This window comes from Mirounga leonina, unplaced genomic scaffold, assembly GCF_011800145.1.
Source record: "Mirounga leonina isolate KUSES-001 unplaced genomic scaffold, KU_Mleo_1.0 Mir_129, whole genome shotgun sequence".
Lineage (NCBI taxonomy): Eukaryota > Metazoa > Chordata > Mammalia > Carnivora > Phocidae > Mirounga > Mirounga leonina.
This window is the reverse complement of record NW_023270323.1, coordinates 3,470,502-3,489,632: the sequence shown is the minus strand read 5'-3', so window position 1 is coordinate 3,489,632 and position 19,131 is coordinate 3,470,502. Positions and strand designations below refer to the sequence as shown.

Genomic DNA, 19,131 nt, shown 5'->3' with positions numbered 1-19,131 from the left:
CAGAATTTTCTTCCTTTTTAAGGTTGAATAATATTCCAGGTATGTATATACATATACCACATTTCGCTTATCCATTCATCTGTCAGTGGATAGTTGGGTTTCCTCCATGTTTTAGCTATTGTGAAATTGTGAATAATGCTGCTATGGACATGGGTGTATATAAGGCCTTCTTGTGAGATATTTTGCTCATAAACTTTTTTTTTTCTGTTCATTGAAATGATACTGCAAAGGCATATGTTAAAATGTTAGTAGTGATTTTCCTAAGTAGCGAGATGGTGGCGATTTTATTTATTTCATTAGTTGGTGCTTTTTAGTTTTTATTCATGGGATATATAATACTTTTGAGTGAAAAAAAAATGTTACACTGAGTAGGATAAGGTTCCCAGCCAAAATGTTTAGGTAGCCATGCAGTTAAAAGTATACAGCACAGTTGGAAAACTTCTTGTTCATAGTAACCAAAGTCATAAATTACAGTAATACCTTTAAAAATTAAATAACAGTAATCACTTTCTTGAGGGTTTATGATGCCCATAAGAAAGAACACTGCTAATTCTGTTACTACATAAGTGCACCTGGTTTTAGGTCGGTTTTCTCAAAATATGTTTCAGAGACTCTTTGCATATAAATCACCTGGGATGATTGTAAAAAATAAAATACTTGGAATAAAAATCTCTGAGGCTGAATTCAGCAAATATGCATTTGTATACAGCTCTCCAAGTTACTCTTATTTATATGAAGTTTGAGAAGTCATGCTGTAAATAAATCTGCTTTGTCAAGAAGTGGAGTTAAAACAACATGAATAATATTTAATAATTTATTTTAAAAAGGATCATACAACAATTCTTTGAGTAGAACATACCCATTGTTTTAAAACATGATGCAATTTATGGAAAAGTTAGCTATGTGGTTTTGAAAGGCATCTTTGTTTGAAATGGTGCACCATCCATATATTCTATATTTGGCAACATTTGAGGAATCCTGTTCCTTTGTATCCATCATAAGATGACTGTGTGTTTTATGTACAAAGAATATAGATCAGGCTTTTATCCAAACTCATGATATGGAACACTTCAGAAACCACATGAGAAAAACCTGTAAACCCATCAACTGGGTCGGAAATAAGATGAACCACCTACTTAAATTTTGGGGGCCTTGATCCATTTACATTTGTTCATACTTTGTACTTTTATTCTTTGTCAAGCCTGTTCCTTCCAGAGGGGAAGAAATGCACACTCTTGAAACAGTGCCTAGGAGAATTATGATTCACACTAGTTGAACTTCTGTAATTTTGAATATATGTGTACATATTTACCGTGCAATATGCCATATTCTCTGTGGGCAGATTAAAAGGACCTGGGACATCTCGCATATGGGGCTTAGCCAACACTTTTGGGAAAGAGTTGCTTCCTAATTTTTAAGTGAAAATATCCTCCATATTATGGCTCCTTTTCTTTTTAATTTCAGATTTTGTTGACGGACCTATACACCACAAGGCCTTACTTATATCTGTAACTGTCTGTAGTTTGCTATTGGTCCTTATTATTTTATTCTGTTACTTCAGGTAAGTTTCCAACGTGTAGATGTAGAATTTTGGGTTTAAAATATCTGCCTCATATGACTATTCTACCTGTTGATGTTTTTCACCACAGCTTTCTTTGACTTAATCAAATCTTAGATTTCCCTGATAATATCAGTGACTATTGATAAATATTTGTCTTAATGAAGCTTGTTAATAGATAGCTATCTCATTTCTGCTTCAGACATCAAAGTCACCCAGGTAAACTTCACCCTTAGGGAATTTAGGGTAATTAGGGAATTCAGGAACTAGTTGTTACTAAGGTTTGATTCTGAGTGGAAAAATGGCCATGTTGAACCCAGAATCACTCTAGTAATCCCTTATTTCTTAAGCTAACAGTTTCCTCTTAATATGGAAAAATCTTCAACATAATTTATAGATTAGTTATTCAAATAAAATAAGCTTGACTGTTGAAGTTGTGACAGTTACAAATTATTTTTGTTCACCTAAGAACTTATTTTCTACTTTGTGAGATATCAAGGACCTTTAAATTTTTATCATTTGCCTTTTGTAGCATTCATTTATGATACTGTCCTGCAAGAAAGAGTTGATTCAAGTGAATTCATTTCTAATTGGAAGCATAATTATTGATAAAATGTTCCTAAGTTAAAATTTATTTCATTTATTTGTATTATAGCTTTATACATTACCTGAGATGAGAGAATTAGCTGCTATGTCTTTTGTAAATCCCACATTTTCATCTTTAATTAGGGACCTTAAGGGGAAAAATTTTAGGGAATGAATATTGAAGTTATATGGAAATATTATTGGAATCCCTGCTGGGAAATAGGCAATTGAACGGAGAAGAATTATAGATGGTTGAGACCAAGTAAAAACATGTAGTTGACTTAAAAATAGGTTAGCAAAATACTTATGATTTGTATTTTAGAAATCATAACTAAGGATAATAAATACTAAAAATTTATCTTCTTTTGTGCTAAAATGAAATCTGCTGTGATTACTGTTTTATCTGCAGTGTTTTACCCCTATTGTTGCCACTCAGTATCTTGAATTATCTTCTTCTATACATCTTTAGGTATAAAAGACAAGAAACCAGACCTCGGTACAGCATTGGGTTAGAACAGGATGAAACATACATTCCTCCTGGAGAATCCCTGAGAGACTTAATTGAGCAGTCTCAAAGCTCAGGAAGTGGATCAGGCCTCCCTCTGCTGGTATGAGAAGAACATATCTCGAATTTAAAGGAAATGCCTTCTGAGAGGAAATGTCAATAAACTACAGGGTTTCATTTTACTGAAAGAGATAGGTTAGCGGACAAAGAGAAGCTCTACACAGTAGGTTAGACATCAGATCTCAGATGCAGGGCTTCCTGATAACATTTTGACATATTGGGGGTAAGGTGACTGTTTTTTAATGTAAGTGTATGGTTACAATCCAGATCCTTAGACATTCTGATAAGAAGCAGATTAGAAAACAGTAAACGTGGGACCATCTTCCCTCTGTTTTCAGTAAGGATAGCATTACCGAACTTGGCCTGGCATTTGAAGACAAAAGTATTACAACCAACTGGGATCTGAGTATTTCTACAGGGGAAGAAGACTGCATTTCAGCTGGAGAGCTTATGTTTCAGGGCGAAGTCCTGGCTTTTCCATTTATGAGAGGTTTAATTTTCTGATGGCCAATGCTGCCAACCATGAAGAAAACATGTAACGCATCCAAGGCACTTGTTTTAATGAAAAAAACACTTGGTTCCTTTATAGACCATGCAAAAAGATTGATGGGATGGAAAATAACAATTTTAGTGAGAAATATTTTCCTTCATAAACGCTTAAGATTGAGTTTCCTAATCTTTATTGTCTGCTTCTGACTTTGGATATCGTGTTTACTTGATTGTTTTGGTGACCTTTTATTTTAGTACCAAAAGTGTTTGTTTGTTTGTTTTTTTAAATCTCAAGTCAAGAATTAGAACTTTTTTGAGATAGGAGACCTATATATATTTAATGTATAAAAGTGTATATTTGATGTGTACAACTTGAAGAGTTTGGGGATAAGTATATATCCATGAAACCATACCCACAATTTATGCCATAAGCATATCCCTAATCTCCAAGAGTTTCCTACTGCCCATTTTATTTTTTGTTATTTTTTTATTTTACGTGTAAGAACACATAACATAAGATACGTAAGATCTACTCTTTCAGCAAAATTTTAAGAATATGCTGCTGTTAATTGTAGGCACTGGGCTGTGCAGCAGATCTCTAAGACTTACTCATCTTGCATAACTGAAACATTGTTCTCTTTGATTAATATGTCCTCGCCAGGTGATAGACCAGACAGAAAACAAGTCATTATGAGCAAACTGAAACTACTCAGGATATAGATTTTTTTAAATATAGAAGTTTTTATTATCAGATTGTTTTTTTATTCTTAGAATTCAATATGCAGCAGATATAGTTCTCATATTTAAAAACCTGTATTGTAATATTTTTTTAAAAAAGTAAAGTACAGATATGAAAATCCCTTTTAGTATTAATGAATCGGATGTTTATGCTCTTGGAACAGAAACCTACTTGTTTGCCAGTGTTTTCCTCCTTAGATGTTATGATAAATCTCAAAAAAAAGTACACTTTAAATTTCTGAATCTAATTTAGTGACACTTTTTATCTTTGGATTAATTAAGTTCCTATTCTTTCAAGCATTGCCAGTTCCATTAGTATGTTCATTAAATTACAAGAAGATATATTATTGTTAGAAAAGAAGCGAATGCAAAACTGTTTGTGTTAGGAAATGTTCCGTAGATTTACATAAGCAATGCTTTGTAACATCTGTAAATTAAATATAATATCTCTGTAATAAATGTGGGAAGTTTCCTCTCAAGTCCGTGATTTAACTACTAGGGGATCTGGCTCTCCACTGCTTAGTGCTGTTGAGGCTTCTGTTCCCCCATGTGGAAATGGAAATACACTGAACATTTCCTTGTATGGCATGTTTGACTCCTAAATTGTTCTTACTTCCTTCAGACTAAGTGGCTTAATTGCATGTCAGCAATGTTTTGATTTTTCAATCCCTCTTTTTAGAAAATAACATTAAAAAAAAAAAAAAGATTTTATCTTTTCCCAAAAAGCTTTTCAGTCTCATATTGGTGCTGTTAATGGCTCTGGCAATGGTTAGTATGACCTCTTGAATTAATAAAATCATCCATTATGCAAATACAGAACCCACCATCGCTGGTAGACATCTGTGGTAGGCATAATAATGGCCCCCTAAAACGGTCTAATCCCCGGAATTTGCTATTTTACCTGGCAAAAGGGACTTTCGGTTGCCAATCAGCTCGCTCACCTTAAGATGAGATTACTGTGGTTTATCTGGGTGGACTCAGTGTAATCCATGTACATGGTCCTTAAAAGTGTAAAAACAGAAAGAAACACTGCAACTTTACTTGATGCAAATCATATCTCTGCAAAGAGTACATTCCAGTTTTCTGAACCGATCTTATAAGAGTTCTGTGCTAGGTTCTTTATATATACTTCCCAAGTTATGTCAGTTGTCATTGGTAGTAGCCATTTCAGTCATGGAGTTCTTCAGATATTTTGCTGTGAGTGCAGAAGGGCTGCAGATCGTATATGAAGAGACATTTAACCTGGAGGCCACTTCCTCTCCTATTTTCTCTCTCTTTGTTCTGCTGCTCTCTCTCTAATTCTTCAGAGAGCTCTTTCAGCTTAATTTCCTCTCCAAATCTAACCTGCTCTTTTCCCTCGACCTGTCCAGTTTACCTTCTTGACTGTGGCAAGTAACCGTTCTACTTCATAGTTTAATTTTCAAGAATTTCTTGCTGCTTCCTTCTTTTCATTTCATCTTCGGTTTCTTTACATATTTCACATAGTGTCCCTTGGCATTCTAGAGCTGAGAATCCCAGTATCTGTATTCTGACAGGGGTCGATCTCCTTAGATTGTTTTTTCTTGACTCTCACTTATGGTGGCTGTCTCCTTTTGGTTTAAGGAATTTATTCCATGGGATCTTCTTTTCCTCTCTCCCTTCCTTCTTTCCCTCCATGTTCTTCCCTCCCTTTCCCTCCCTGCTTTGGGGGAATTTCCTGTATTTCTTTGTGAGGCCAATAATTCATTACAGCTTTTTATTTCTTATATTTTACCATGATTAGTGTGGTGGCAAGAGTTCCTTCAAGGTATCTAGCAGCTGGCCGCAGTGGTGGAATGAAAAATATTCTGCCAGTGATTTTCCCAGGAGAGGATTTGTATTTGTTTTTGCTGGGAGCCGTGGTATGCTACCAATCTCGGACAAATTTAGCATCCTTCCGTGGTCCCAGCTTCATGCTAAGCCCAGGTTCAGTTTCTCTACTTTTAAGGAAGTCAGGGTTTCGATTCCGGATCCCAGTGCTGGTGTTCTTCTTCTCCCAGATAGCAGCCTGGCTTTTGTGTGTTTTTAATGCTTACTGTTCCCTGCTCTGGTCTCAGCTCTTCCCTCCCTCCCTCTCCCCACCCTCCTCCTTCCATCCTCCCCTTCCTAACTGGGAGATTCCCTTTATTTCTTTGTGCATCCAACAGTGCATTACAATTTTGTTTCATTGTAGTTTACCCACAATCAAATGTATAGTGGATGAGTCCCTTCAGAATGTCCAGTATCCCACTGCAGAAATGGAAGTGAAAAGTACTCTATTTTGCCAATTACTGTGAACCCACTCAGGGTTTTGTTTTGTTCCCCCCGTCCTATGAAAATGATAGTAGGTAGCAGGAAATATTTAATGTGGAAACAATAATTCAAACATTCAGAACCCACAGCCTCAAATACGTTTAAAAGGGGACAGCATAAATGAATAAATAAATACAAGTAACGTGACTATATAAAGGAAAACTACTGGCTAAATATATTTTGCATGCAGTAATTGTGTCTTCTCTGGAGGAAAAAAAAGAAAGATTAAACAAATCTGTAGTGCTGCGAATACACTAACAGTATGTTTTGGGATTTAACAGGTCCAAAGGACTATAGCTAAGCAGATTCAGATGGTGAAACAGATTGGAAAAGGTCGCTATGGGGAAGTTTGGATGGGAAAGTGGCGTGGCGAAAAGGTAGCTGTGAAAGTGTTCTTCACCACAGAGGAAGCCAGCTGGTTCCGAGAGACAGAAATGTATCAGACGGTGTTGATGAGGCATGAGAACATTCTGGGTGAGTTGGTCCGGCAGTGTTCAGGGTTCCCTGGCTTTCCTCCGGCTTCTGTTCACATCTGCCTATGAACTCATCTGTCTAGACCTGTTATGAAATATAGAGACGTTTGCTCCTTGGCCTGAGCCCAAGAACGTCACAGGCTCCTGATGGGAGACCTCACAGGAGGAATGACTAAGGCGCTTCTGTGAATGGATCGTGGGCTGGAAGTGGAATACTCTCCGAACGGTTTTTCTCTTCAGGGACGGGAAATGCACATGTAGCACCAGCATTTCTTAGGGTTTCTTAGGGATTTGAAGGAACACATGGTTCAATGTTGTGGAAAGTTCTAAAAGTTTTCTCTGCAGGATTGAGTCTTTTTTTTTAAAAAAAAATTCTCTCAAGTTAGCAATGATGTGGCTGAATCATTCAAGTGGAAAGAGTGTATGCCCTGATTCCAGAGCCTGTTTCGTAAACAGTGTTATGTCTAACCACGATGCCGTGAATTATTTACTGTGACCTTAAAAATAACTTAAATATCAACTACAAAGAAAGGGATCATGTTTTCAGGTACAGACTCTCAATGTTTCTCTACCTCTACTGTTTTGATTGCCTCTGATTGGTTTTAATAATCTAATACTGTCATGGGCATAATCATAAAGCTGAATGAAATGCCAAACAAAGACGCCTGTGACAAAGAACGATATTTGGGAATATGAATTATTCTTGATAGTGTTCAGAACACGCTTGGCTTCAAACCTTTTTGTCTTTCTTCCTTTTAGGGTTCATTGCTGCAGATATCAAAGGGACAGGGTCCTGGACCCAGTTGTACCTAATCACAGACTATCATGAAAATGGTTCCCTCTATGATTACCTGAAGTCCACCACCCTAGATACAAAATCGATGCTGAAGTTAGCCTATTCTTCTGTCAGTGGCTTATGTCATTTACATACAGAAATCTTTAGTACCCAAGGCAAACCAGCAATCGCCCACCGAGATCTGAAAAGTAAGAACATCCTGGTGAAGAAAAATGGAACTTGTTGTATAGCTGACCTGGGCCTGGCCGTTAAATTTATTAGGTTAGTATCAAAGTGAACAAATATACTTTGTATGATTCTTTTCTCTCACTTTTTATAGATTGTACGTTCTGGAGTGCAGTGCTACTAGGGTTGTAGAGAAGGAATTTTATTAATTATGATATTTCTTGGGAGGGGAAAAAGAAGAAAAATGTTTATTTGAACAAACGTGTTTGTGTCCTATGGTGTCTATGCTCATCAGTGACTTGGCTTGCAGAGTTTACATTAGGTTGCAGCTCTCACGGAGCTCTTTAGAAAAGATGTACCTCATGTCTCGGATGATTTGGTGAGCATTCTGCATAGCATTTGTTAAGTAGGAAGAGGTTTTAGTAACGATCTACATGTTATATAGTGATAAAGGCCTTTTTTTTTTTTTAAGATTTTATTTATTTATTTGACAGAGAGAGACAGCGAGAGAGGGAACACAAGCAGGGGGAGTGGGAGAGGGAGAAGCAGGCTCCCCGCTGAGCAGGGAGCCCGATGCAGGACTCGATCCCAGGACCCTGGGATCATGACCTGAGCCGAAGGCAGATGCTTAACGACTGAGCCACCCAGGCGCCCCAAGGCCGTGTTTTTTTACATGATATAAGAAAGATAACTTGCATAGATATTCTATGCGAAATGCTAGAAACTAACAGCACACTCAGCGTTCAGCACTACGGTACTGTGACTTACACAGCGAATGTAACACCTGGGCACATACACCAGCGTATGTCACAAAACAGGGGTTTCAGAGCCCAGGGGCTGCTTGGAGTGACGGCAGTAGTTTCTGCAGAGTGGGGAGGAGAACGCCGGGAACGCCCAGTGAGTGGGGCTCTCTTTTGCCCACCCTCCCTCTAATGAGAAAAGCCTGTTTTATCTTGCAGAGGACTTAATTAGAAAAAGTGATTCCTTTGCTTTGAAGACAAAACAAAATGGGTTTGCAAGCTACTGGCATAGAGGGATCATCCTATAACTGCCTTTTTAAAAACTCAATCTAGGCTTAGCCTTGATTAAATTGTTTCATCCTCTTGTGGGTTTTTTTCCCCCCACCAAAGAAGACTTGATAGAATACGGAGAGGAAAAGCCATGGGGATGATTAAACGTTTGGAAAATAAAACTCATGATAAAGGACTAAGTGATTGGCATTTTTACCCAGAAGTGAAGACTGAGATGTGCTTTAATAATAGGCCCCAGACACAGGAAGGTCTCCACCATTTAGAGGATGGTAAATTTGACGTTCTCATCTTTAAAATCAAATGACCTGGGTTATAGATTTGGGTTAGAAATAAGAACCGCCTGCCAGTAAGATGAATAAATCCTTTCTCTCTTCTGAATTCTTTTTTCTGACCTACAGCCTTTTTCAAGTCTCCTCTACCAAAAAAAAAAAAAAATTTCCCATGATGCTTCTCACACGACCAGCCTCTCTTCTGTCCTCCGTTAAAGTTCTTGAGAGTTCCGAAGAGTAATCAGCTTTCACAATCTTGTGATTTTGTGTCTTTTGCTCCCTTCTCTCCTGAGTTGCTTTTTTGAGGGATACCGTTGGTCTTTGTCACCAGAAGGCTTTCTTTTTGTCATTCCAGGGTCCACAGCACACAAACCTTTCTTCCTGCTGTTTTCTTGATGTACCTTTATTCCAGGTTCACTTTCTTTCTCTGTGGGTTCTGTTCTCTGTGTACCTCTTACATATTTCCTCACTGCTAGATTTCCTGGTGGGTCTGCTTTTTCTTTCTAGTGCCCAGTTTGGGTCTATCCATTCTAAAATGGTGCCTGACATTTCGTTTGTTCCTTAAGTTTTTGGTTTGCTCAGTTGAATGAATTCTGTCTCTGTGACATTCACATTGGAACTGGGTTCAGTTTGGGTCCTCTGTCGTTTTTCTAGATTCTGGAGTAAAGCATTTTGTAGTTACTTGCTCTTTGTTTTTCTTATTTTCATTTTTTTCCCCCTCCATGCTGCTGCCAGATTTGTCTTGCTATTTTGGATAGCATAATAATTTCATAGTTTCCTATAGCTTGGGGTTGAAATAGAGTTTATATTCTAAACACACCTTTAAGTATGTTTAACATGCTTTTAACTTTACCCGAATACCCAGCATCTCCTCTTCTGTTTAGGTAAACTACTACTTATCTTCACAGTTTATTCCTTTGGGATACCTCTTATTGTTCCTTTCCGAGTCTGACTTTTGGTTAGAATTCTGCCCTCCCCTGTGACCCTGTGCATACTGCCATGATGTTTCTCACACTCTTGTCCAGTAATCATTGCCTATGTATCTGTTATTCCCAATGAAGACTAAGCTCCATGAAGGTGGGTACCATGTTTTTTCTCAGATGTACATCCCTAGTGCCTTTCCTTGGTGCCCATTACTTAAGCATTGCTACAAAAGTATGTATAATGGACAGATGAATGATACCCTGTGAACTACAGAATGAAGGAAAAAAAGCATCTTTTCTTAGCTCCAGAGGTCCTACGCACTCTGGATTAAACCCACCTTCCTAGTTTTATATCCTATAACCCTCCAACTTAGATGCTTTCTTTTGCAAAACTGAAGTATCTGTGTTTTCTCCATATGTACCCCTTGTATGCTACTGCCTTTCATTTGATTGAACAGTCTCTAGTTTAGAATGCCCTTGCTTCTCCCTGAACCCTAATCCAGTCTCAAAGCTGCCTTTAAGTCCCTTTACCCATCCCCCAGCTAGGAATAAAGACATCATGTTCTCTACTCCTGTAGTAATTTCCTGGCCCTAGTCTGCCTGATATTATAAGTATTTAGTGCAAGCCTCCTCTTGCCTACTCGTCATTGGGTATCTTGAGAGCAGGATCCAGGCCAGATTAATTAATGTATTTCCCATTTGACATGACATAGTGAATTATCCATTATAGGTATTTCAACATTGTTTCGAATCGATACATCTTGGCAATATCAAAGTAATTGAGAACTTTCTTCTCTATAGGCCTTAAAACAAACAAGGAAGTGAGTGTTATATTTCTGAAACTCAGCTCTGCTTAATGTAAAGAGGATGAACTAAATGACCTCTCAAATTTCATGCAAACCCTGATTCTAGGAAGTGGAGGGGAATTTTTTAAAGGATAATTCAGAATCAGTTTGGCATATATTGACTCATTCATCAAGAGAGGAAAGCTTGAGGATACTGTCTCGGATGGGAAACCGTGGCTGTTGGAGGCACAGATCTCATATGGCTAAAGAGTAGCTGTGGGGCCACTTTACTATTCTGGGGCTCAGTTTCCTTCCATTAAATGGAGGTTGCCTTTGATAATTTCAGAGGTCCTTTTCACATTTTATTTTCTGTGTTTCAAAGGAACTTTGCTCTTCTTGATTTTGAGCCTCACTTTTAAACCTTGCTTTTTATGTTTCTTTGGTTTTTGCTTTTTTCCTGATTTTCCTGTTTGGGGGCACTGCACACACAGAGGTAGTTAGAGATCTTATTACAAGTGGGGTCAAAGCTAACCCAGTGTGGAGTTTTCAGGCTTCGTAAGTGAACTTCCTGTGAGAATTGAATATTTACCATGGTCTCTACATGGTAAGTGTTCTCTTAGGCTTTTAAGTAATTTCTGGGAGGTTCCCAGAGAAGTTGAGAGCCACAGAGAGAGCGGACTATACTTTAGAGATTTCCTGCTTATATAACTTTTTAAACTTTTTTAATCCCTTCGTGGGACTCTCTTGAAAATGATGTAAGTGCTGATATATTTCCTGCCCAACAGAGATTTAATCCAGGTGATGCCGTACCAGACACCACCATAACCCCAAATCTCTCTGGGAAGGAGAAAACAATGACCCGTGAAATCCCTTAAGGGAACTTAGAGATCTTTTCACTTTTTACTTTGGAACATCAAGCAACCCTTCTGGTTCTTCAGTGTTAGAGTCATATATTTTCTTACGGGGAACTCAAGTCCTGGTTTAGGGCTTCTCCATTATTAAATTTTAAATCGAAAAACTATAGCAAAGACTGATCGGCAACAGAGATCTCCCAGATGATGATTGTTGGGTTGTGCAAATGCAGAGGAGGTGGGGAGGCCTAGCACAGAGGGCACTGCATTTCTCCCTTTCTCAGGCCCTGGCTACTAGCCCTGCTTCCCGTTTGTGTACTTAATGGTGTTTTTAAAAAGTGACATGCCTAAAGGACTCCCCAGAGCCCGAGAACTAAGCGAATCAGTGGCAGGGTCAGCACTTTCAGTCAAGATTTCTGCAGCCATATGCACCTTCTTTTGAAGGGTCTTTAGTTCTAGAGTTCCATTTCTCAGAAATCATTGAAGCATTGAATCCTTTCGAAAGAGCAGCAGAAAACCCTCCTCATTGGTTAGCATCTGACTGGGCAGAATCGAGTGCAGCAGATCAGCTCCACAGCCACTTACTAGGTGCTCCCGGAAACGCCGAGGGGTATACACAGCCCCTTCTCCTGGAGGCTCACGACAGTCTCTCATGGTTACTCCAGTCTGCCTAAGAGAAGGTTCAGTAGTCCCTGTTATATTTCACGGGGAGTTAATTTCAGAGATCAGTTTCAGGCCTCCCGCAAACCAGTGGCCGCCTTCACCTGTCTTCTGTCCCCTGCCCTTCTTTCATTGTTCTTTAAAGTTCAGTTCTTATTTTTGAAAAAGCTTTGTAGAGTATTAAAGGTGTATGGTGTTTGTTTGTTTGTTTTTTAATTTTTTTTTTTTCTTAAGATTTTATTTATTTGCGAGAGAGACAATGAGAGACAGAGAACATGAGAGGGGGGAGGGTCAGAGGGAGAAGCAGACTCTCTGCCGAGCAGGGAGCCCGATGTGGGACTCGATCCTGGGACTCCAGGATCATGACCTGAGCCGAAGGCAGTCGCTTAACCAACTGAGCCACCCAGGCGCCCCTGGTGTTTGTTTCTTTTCTTTCTCTATTACCTTTTTATCTCCCTTCTCCCTCTCTCCCCTTCTCCTCTTTCTGTTTTAGACAACCAGCAACACCCAGCACAAGGCTACCTGCATGTGCTCCCAAGGCTCAACGAGGTAGAGCCACCTCGTTGGAGCTAACACCTTGAATCGGCCACGGTGGGCTCTGCGTGTGACTTTCGTGAAACTCTCCCTGAAGCTGATGGTACAGTGGGGAAGTGATCTGTGCTGAGTCGGTGGCTCTTTCCTTTACATAATACATCTTGCAAGAACTCCTGCTATGCATTTATAAGTAGGAGGTTTAATTGACATGAAAGATCGAACTCAAAGCCAATTTAAGACAAAGACTGTATTTTTAAAAATCCACTTTATTATACTCTGCCACCAAAATAAACATCTTTTGCCTGCGCTTCATCTGGTGCATCACGGCTGAGAGTGTGAGGCATGCCTTGTGCTCCAGTCTCATGCTTTTGCCCGGGTTCATGCTCCAGGCCTCTCGGGCTTCTGGCTGGAGGCTCTGCTTTCCCCCTTTCTGTATTCATAGGAGCTCTGCTCTGCCCTCCGTTGGTTGCTTTAACACCTGCGAGGCACACGGGCCACTCTGGGCAGCAGGGCCAGCCAGACCCAGGCGGACGCTGCAGGAAGCCCACCTGAGTGTAGGCGGTAGGGAGTTGCACGGTCTATAGACAATAAATTAAAATGACCACCGTGTGCCCAAGTTCTAAACCCTGTCCATGATAACATCCATCTCCTAACAGGTCCCGTTGCTTCTGCCATCCCCTACTCTGTAAGCCCTCCTTGTCTCCTTCAGAGGAGGAAAGTCTTAGCTTTGTATAATTTTCATTTCCTTCTCCTCTTCTCTGGCTCTCTTTGTCTCACACTGTCCAGTCTTCCTCGCTGCCCTCCCCCTGCCTACGGCCGTTGCCATGAGAACTCTCACTCCCTTTGTGTTCCCGTTCGGGGAGAAGAGCCACTGACGTGTGTGCCTTGTGTACACTCGAAGGCCCTTCGTTCATGGCTGTTGACCCCTCATGCCACCATGCTGGCATCTTCTTCATCATGCCACTGTCGTCCGAGTGACTCTGGTCCGAAATGCGGAGTTTGTTTTCATGCCTCTTTAGGTAATCCTAGCTGAGGGCACCTGCATTTTGAGATTCAAATAAAATTACACTTTATCACCCCTAATCCTGCCTAATCCAGGAGGGAACTCAGTGTCATTCACAGCGTATCTGGGGACCCCAAGGGGCTGTGTTCCTCTCTGCCTAACACCTTCGATATGTGTTGTACCTTTTCCACGTGGTGTAGTTGCAAACTTACATTGTGTTCCACAAACACCATCAACTCAGGGTTGAAGAGAGCATTACTCGGGTATGTTTAGTCATAAAATTTATGCTACCAGAACATTTTCCTGATTTTTGTTTCCTACAGGAGCTTAATGTCTTGTCATGATCCTAGGCCAGAAGGGAGAACTCGTTTTCTCCCTAGTTGACTTGCCCCTATTCCCTGATTCTTCCAAATTACTGTTTATTTTTTACTCAGAAAATTATAGGTATTTTTATTTAATCCTTTCCCAGCCCACTGTCCCTAAATTCATAAAGAAAAATACCCATTAATATAAGATTCTAAAATAATTTTTTTTTTCTGGAGAGGAGTTTGCCTGACATCCCTTAGTTTAGTTTATTTTGTTCAAATTATATTTTTATGTTTTTCCAATTCTACTTAAGTCTTTATCACACTGCTACTCACATTAACAGGGACAAAAGCCATATGGGATCTAGTGGAGGTATTAAGTAGGCAAAAGTACCTACCCCCATAGTTCTCTAAACCCAGTTTTTCAGTCATGAGCCCTTTGCACAAATATTTCCAATCCTTCTTCAAGGGACGGGAGGAGAGAGATCATGTTTCCTCTGTGGTGAATATGGCACCCATATTTTTGATGGAATGTTTTCACTTCTCCTTGGTAGAACCCCCATCTTCTCTGTACTTTTCTCCACTTTCTTTAGATGTCTTTTGTTCTTCAAAGTTTAGGCTGCCAACCTATCCCTTAACCTTGAAATGTACATTTTTCTTGTTCCTGATCCTGCTGAGTTCTTCTTTGTAGTATATTTAATTAAAATATATATACATAAAAATATAACAAATAATAAGGCACTGGTGTAACAATTATAATGGGAACAAAGTTAACAATTTGCTTTATTTTTATCTGGTCTTTTTTTTTTGAAGAAATACAATGTTGAAGATAACCCTTTGCATTCTCCTCCTCATTTTATTCCCCTTTATCCCTCCCAGAAGTAGCCAGTATCCTGAAGTTGATACTCATCTTTGCTCTATGGGACTTTATGATTTGACCACAAGCCACTGCAGCTCCAAGGGTCATTGGGTGCATTTTGAGTTCATTTCTCTGACTCTGCCCTCCTTGTGCAATATCCGTCTTTTCTTACGAACCTCGTGTCTCGAGACCCCTCTGGCCCCTTCGTGGAAAAGGAAACAAGGAAAAGCTGAAGGTGCCCTGACCTTTCCTGCTTCCTTCTTCCTCCTTGACCCTTTCCTTCGGTTACTTTCTACCCTCTTCTATGTGCTCTGCACCATCAGACTCTACTTACAGCCTCTTTTTCTTTGTTTATTCTTGGTGCCCCGGTGTTCGATATCTCTGGCTTCTATTTTTGCTCTTGAAGATGAACAAGCTCAGTTTTTCTCTGCCCTAATTTGGGAACAGGTAAGATAATGTTACTGAAAACCTGAGAGAGAAATGCAGTTTAATTACTCTGCAGTATAGAAACCCTCCTGAGAGAAGAAGGGATGGCGCTGTATGTCTTGGAGGATCTGACCCTTAATAACATCAGATATGAATTACTTATAATTAGCATGTTTGTCATTTAAATGTAGTACTGAAGGCATTTGCCATTAGGTTAATAGTAATCTTTTACAAAATTTGCTTAACAAAATTCTATTTATCCTTTTAGATATTGGTAATGTCTCATTTTATGGTCTGTATACAACAGAGATTTTTATATTTCTCTTCCAAGTATTCATAGCAAAGTTTACCGTAAACAAGCCTTTTCTTTCTTTCACTTATTTACCTACTCTGTGCAGAACGCATTATAAATGGAGATGGATTGGGATGATAATATTTAGGGCTGTAACAAATGATTATGGCAGCTATTCAGGACTCAAGGAGTTTACACTTGCAGGTGGGAAGACAGGTGTTTATTCACATACTACTAGGGCAACACCAAGGGTGGGCAGAGGGAGGAAGAGGAGGGACAGTAGTGCCACGCTTCAGGGCCTGGATAAGGAACTGGTTTTGGGGAACTGAAGGACCAACAAAATTCTTGATTGTGTGTTTGTTCAGTGTTTGAGGGCATGAAAGTTTAGAGATGAACTCTATCCAGTCTGGCCATCACAGATCTTATTGTATCGTCAGGTAACAATTACCTTTCAGTTTCCAGTAGATGTTTCCATGTCACACATTCCGTTAGCCCTTCCTGACCTTCCAAATTCAAATAAAGCAAAAGGAGCTAAGAATAAGAGTGGGAAGGAATCACCTAAAATCTTTATCAAGTGTTGTCAGAGTGTATCTTTGGCCTAAATATACTCTTGTGGGGCCCATGCTAAGACTATTCATGGTTTCCTTTCCCAGTCCATGTTCTGGAATATAATTTAGGCCCTCTACCAGTTTCTTTCCATCTGCAAGACACCCCATGTTTGTTTCTTGGCATGGAACCCAGAATTCTCTGCCTAGGCCTACTGCGGTCTTCCTCTAATGATTCAAAGTCATAAATTACAACACATGAATGAAATGCCTACTGTGTGCTTACAGAAGAGATGGCAGGATAATTAAAGGTGGAATTTTTGTGGCATCTTTTAAATCTGATATTTTTCATTTTATCATTAAGCTGCTTCTTGGCTCACTTTCTTCCCTTATCATTTACTGTGTAGGTATGCAAATTACATTTTTCTGTTATATTGTACTGGTAAATACTAGGATTTCACTTTTTTTTTTCTAGAAAATGAGCCTCTTAGAGCCCAGAACAGTAGGACCTACATTTATAGATTAAGGCTTATTTATTTTCATTTTTAAAAATTTACACTTTAAGTTTTATTTAAAAACAAACCAACCAACAAAAAAAATGGGCTTCTTCAGAGTAGTTGCTCCTGGAAGATCCTGAGGGGCCTAATAAGAAGACTGGTGGCCCGTCTGTTGCAATGGCTTTAGATTGAGGATTTTAGTTGGAAATGAATTTAAGATGGTTCTAAGAATAAAGCTTTCTACGTTTTAGTAAATGTTAACAGTTTGGAGATCTGCAGAGAGACATCTGCCATCCTTTAAATTTTCCCAAGTGACACTACACATTTTATGCTTCAGAAACTAGAAATTGAGGCAAAAAGATCAAACCCAGAGATTCTTTCCAAAAGCCACTAGTGTTTAGGAAAGTTTGGTATTGCCTGTGACACAGCCTGCTAAATGTGATATATGATATATGTAACTTCCTCGTTGAGGAGAAAAAACATGTAAATGCATGAGAGTCAATGAGTGTGATGAAAAGAAAAAAAAATTTCTCAGGAATCAGGAGATGGCAAGGTTTATCCACAATTCCCCACAAACTTTGGTTAATAATGACTTTTTGGTCCCTTTTCTTTTTTTTTCAGATTGTATTTATTTATTTGACAGAGAGAGAGAGAGAGATCGCAGAGGGAGAGGGAGAAGCAGGCTCCCCACTGAGCAGGGAGCCCGATGCGGGGCTCGATCCCAGGACCCTGGGATCATGACCTGAGCCGAAGGCTGATGCTTAACGACTGAGCCACCCAGGCGCCCCAACCTTTTGTCCCTTTTCTGTTTGATAGTTTCTTCATCAAAACTGGGGTTTCTTGCTCTTCTTAGTGCCGCTGGTTTCTCTTGAGGGTGTCTCAGTATATCTCTGAGACAAGCTTCACACTGTGCTGGCTGCACGTTCACGCGCCTCATCTTGCTTAATCGTCATCCAGCTGAGCGACGGTAGTTCCCCACTTCAGTCATCTCGTGCCGAACTCTGGCTCCAGCTTCACTGTGCCGAGCAGTGGTTCGCAAGGGCCATCCTGCAGGTCGGGGTGCACCCGACGCCACAGATGTTCTCCCAGGCTATGGGAAATGGTAATCAGTGGGTCACGTTCTGAAACTTTAACGGAGCTGCTGGTATTATATTCAGTTATTCCTTTCCTCCTTTTTTTTTTTTTCACAATAGCCGTTTTTTTATTATGTTATGTTAATCACCATACATTACATCATTACTTTTTGATGTAGTGTTCCATGATTCATTGTTTGTGCATAACACCCAGTGCTCCATGCAGAAAATGCCCTCTTTAATACCCGTCACCAGGCTAACCTATCCCCCCAGCCCCCTCCCCTCTAGAACCCTCAGTTTGTTTCTCAGAGTCCATAGTCTCTCATGGTTCGTCTCCCCCTCCGATTTCCCCCGCTTCATTCTTCCCCTCCTGCTATCTTCTTCTTCTTTTTTTTTTTTTTTTAACATATAATGTATTACTTGTTTCAGAGGTACAGGTCTGTGATTCATCAGTCTTACACAATTCACAGCACTCACCATAGCACATACCCTCCCCAATGTCTGTCACCCAGCCACCCCATCCCTCCTACTTCCCACCACTCCAGCAATCCTCAGTTTGTTTCCTGAGATTAAGAATTCCTCATATCAGTGAGATCATATGATACATGTCTTTCTCTGATTGACTTATTTCGCTCAGCATAATACCCTCCAGTTCCATCCACGTCATTGCAAACGGCAAGATTTCATTTTTGATGGCTGCATAATATTCCTGTGTGTGTGTGTGTGTGTGTGTGTGTGTACCACATCTTCTTAATCCATTCATCTGTCGATGGACATCTAGGCTCTTTCCACAGTTTGGCTATTGTGGACATTGCTGCTATAAACATCGGGGTGCACATACCCCTTCGGGTCCCTACATTTGTATCTTTGGGGTAAATACCCAGTAGTGCAATTGCTGGATCATACGGTAGCTCTATTTTCAACTTTTTGAGGAACCTCCATCCTGTTTTCCAGAGTAGCTGCACCAGCTTGCATTCCCACCAGCAGTGTAGGAGGGTTCCCCTTTGTCCGCATCCCCGCCAACATCTGTCGTTTCCTGACTTGTTAATCTTAGCCATTCTGACTGGTGTGAGGTGATATCTCACTGAGGTTTTGATTTGGATTTCCATGATGCCGAGCAATGTTGAGCACTTTTTCATGTGTCTGTTGGCCATTTGGATGTCTTCTTTGGAAAAAAAGGTCTGTTCATGTCTTCTGCCCATTTCTTGATTGGATCATTTGTTTCCTTTCCTCCTTATATTAAAAAAATACGTGTTATCTGGTTGATGAAATCATGATGATCATAGAAAGCTTTGTTAAGGGTCCTCCTTATCAAAGTAAAACATTTTCAGGTCTTTGTTGACCCTCTTCCTTCCCCACTGTTTTCCCTTGTTTGTACATCTAAAAACCTTGCAACACT

At 39.8% G+C, this 19,131-nt stretch overlaps 1 protein-coding gene across 7 annotated transcripts in view; it reads left to right on the top strand.

Annotated features, from left to right (window-relative positions):
* The window catches only part of BMPR1B (bone morphogenetic protein receptor type 1B), a 157,933-nt gene that overhangs the window by 129,133 nt on the left and 9,669 nt on the right, over nucleotides 1–19,131 (top strand). For all 7 annotated transcript variants that reach the window (XM_035004480.1, XM_035004482.1, XM_035004481.1 and 4 more), the window contains 4 exons: nucleotides 1,465–1,561; nucleotides 2,613–2,751; nucleotides 6,527–6,719; nucleotides 7,478–7,775. In XM_035004480.1, coding sequence (XP_034860371.1) covers nucleotides 1,465–1,561; nucleotides 2,613–2,751; nucleotides 6,527–6,719; nucleotides 7,478–7,775 — 727 coding nt within the window. The remainder of the gene's footprint in view (nucleotides 1–1,464; nucleotides 1,562–2,612; nucleotides 2,752–6,526; nucleotides 6,720–7,477; nucleotides 7,776–19,131) is intronic.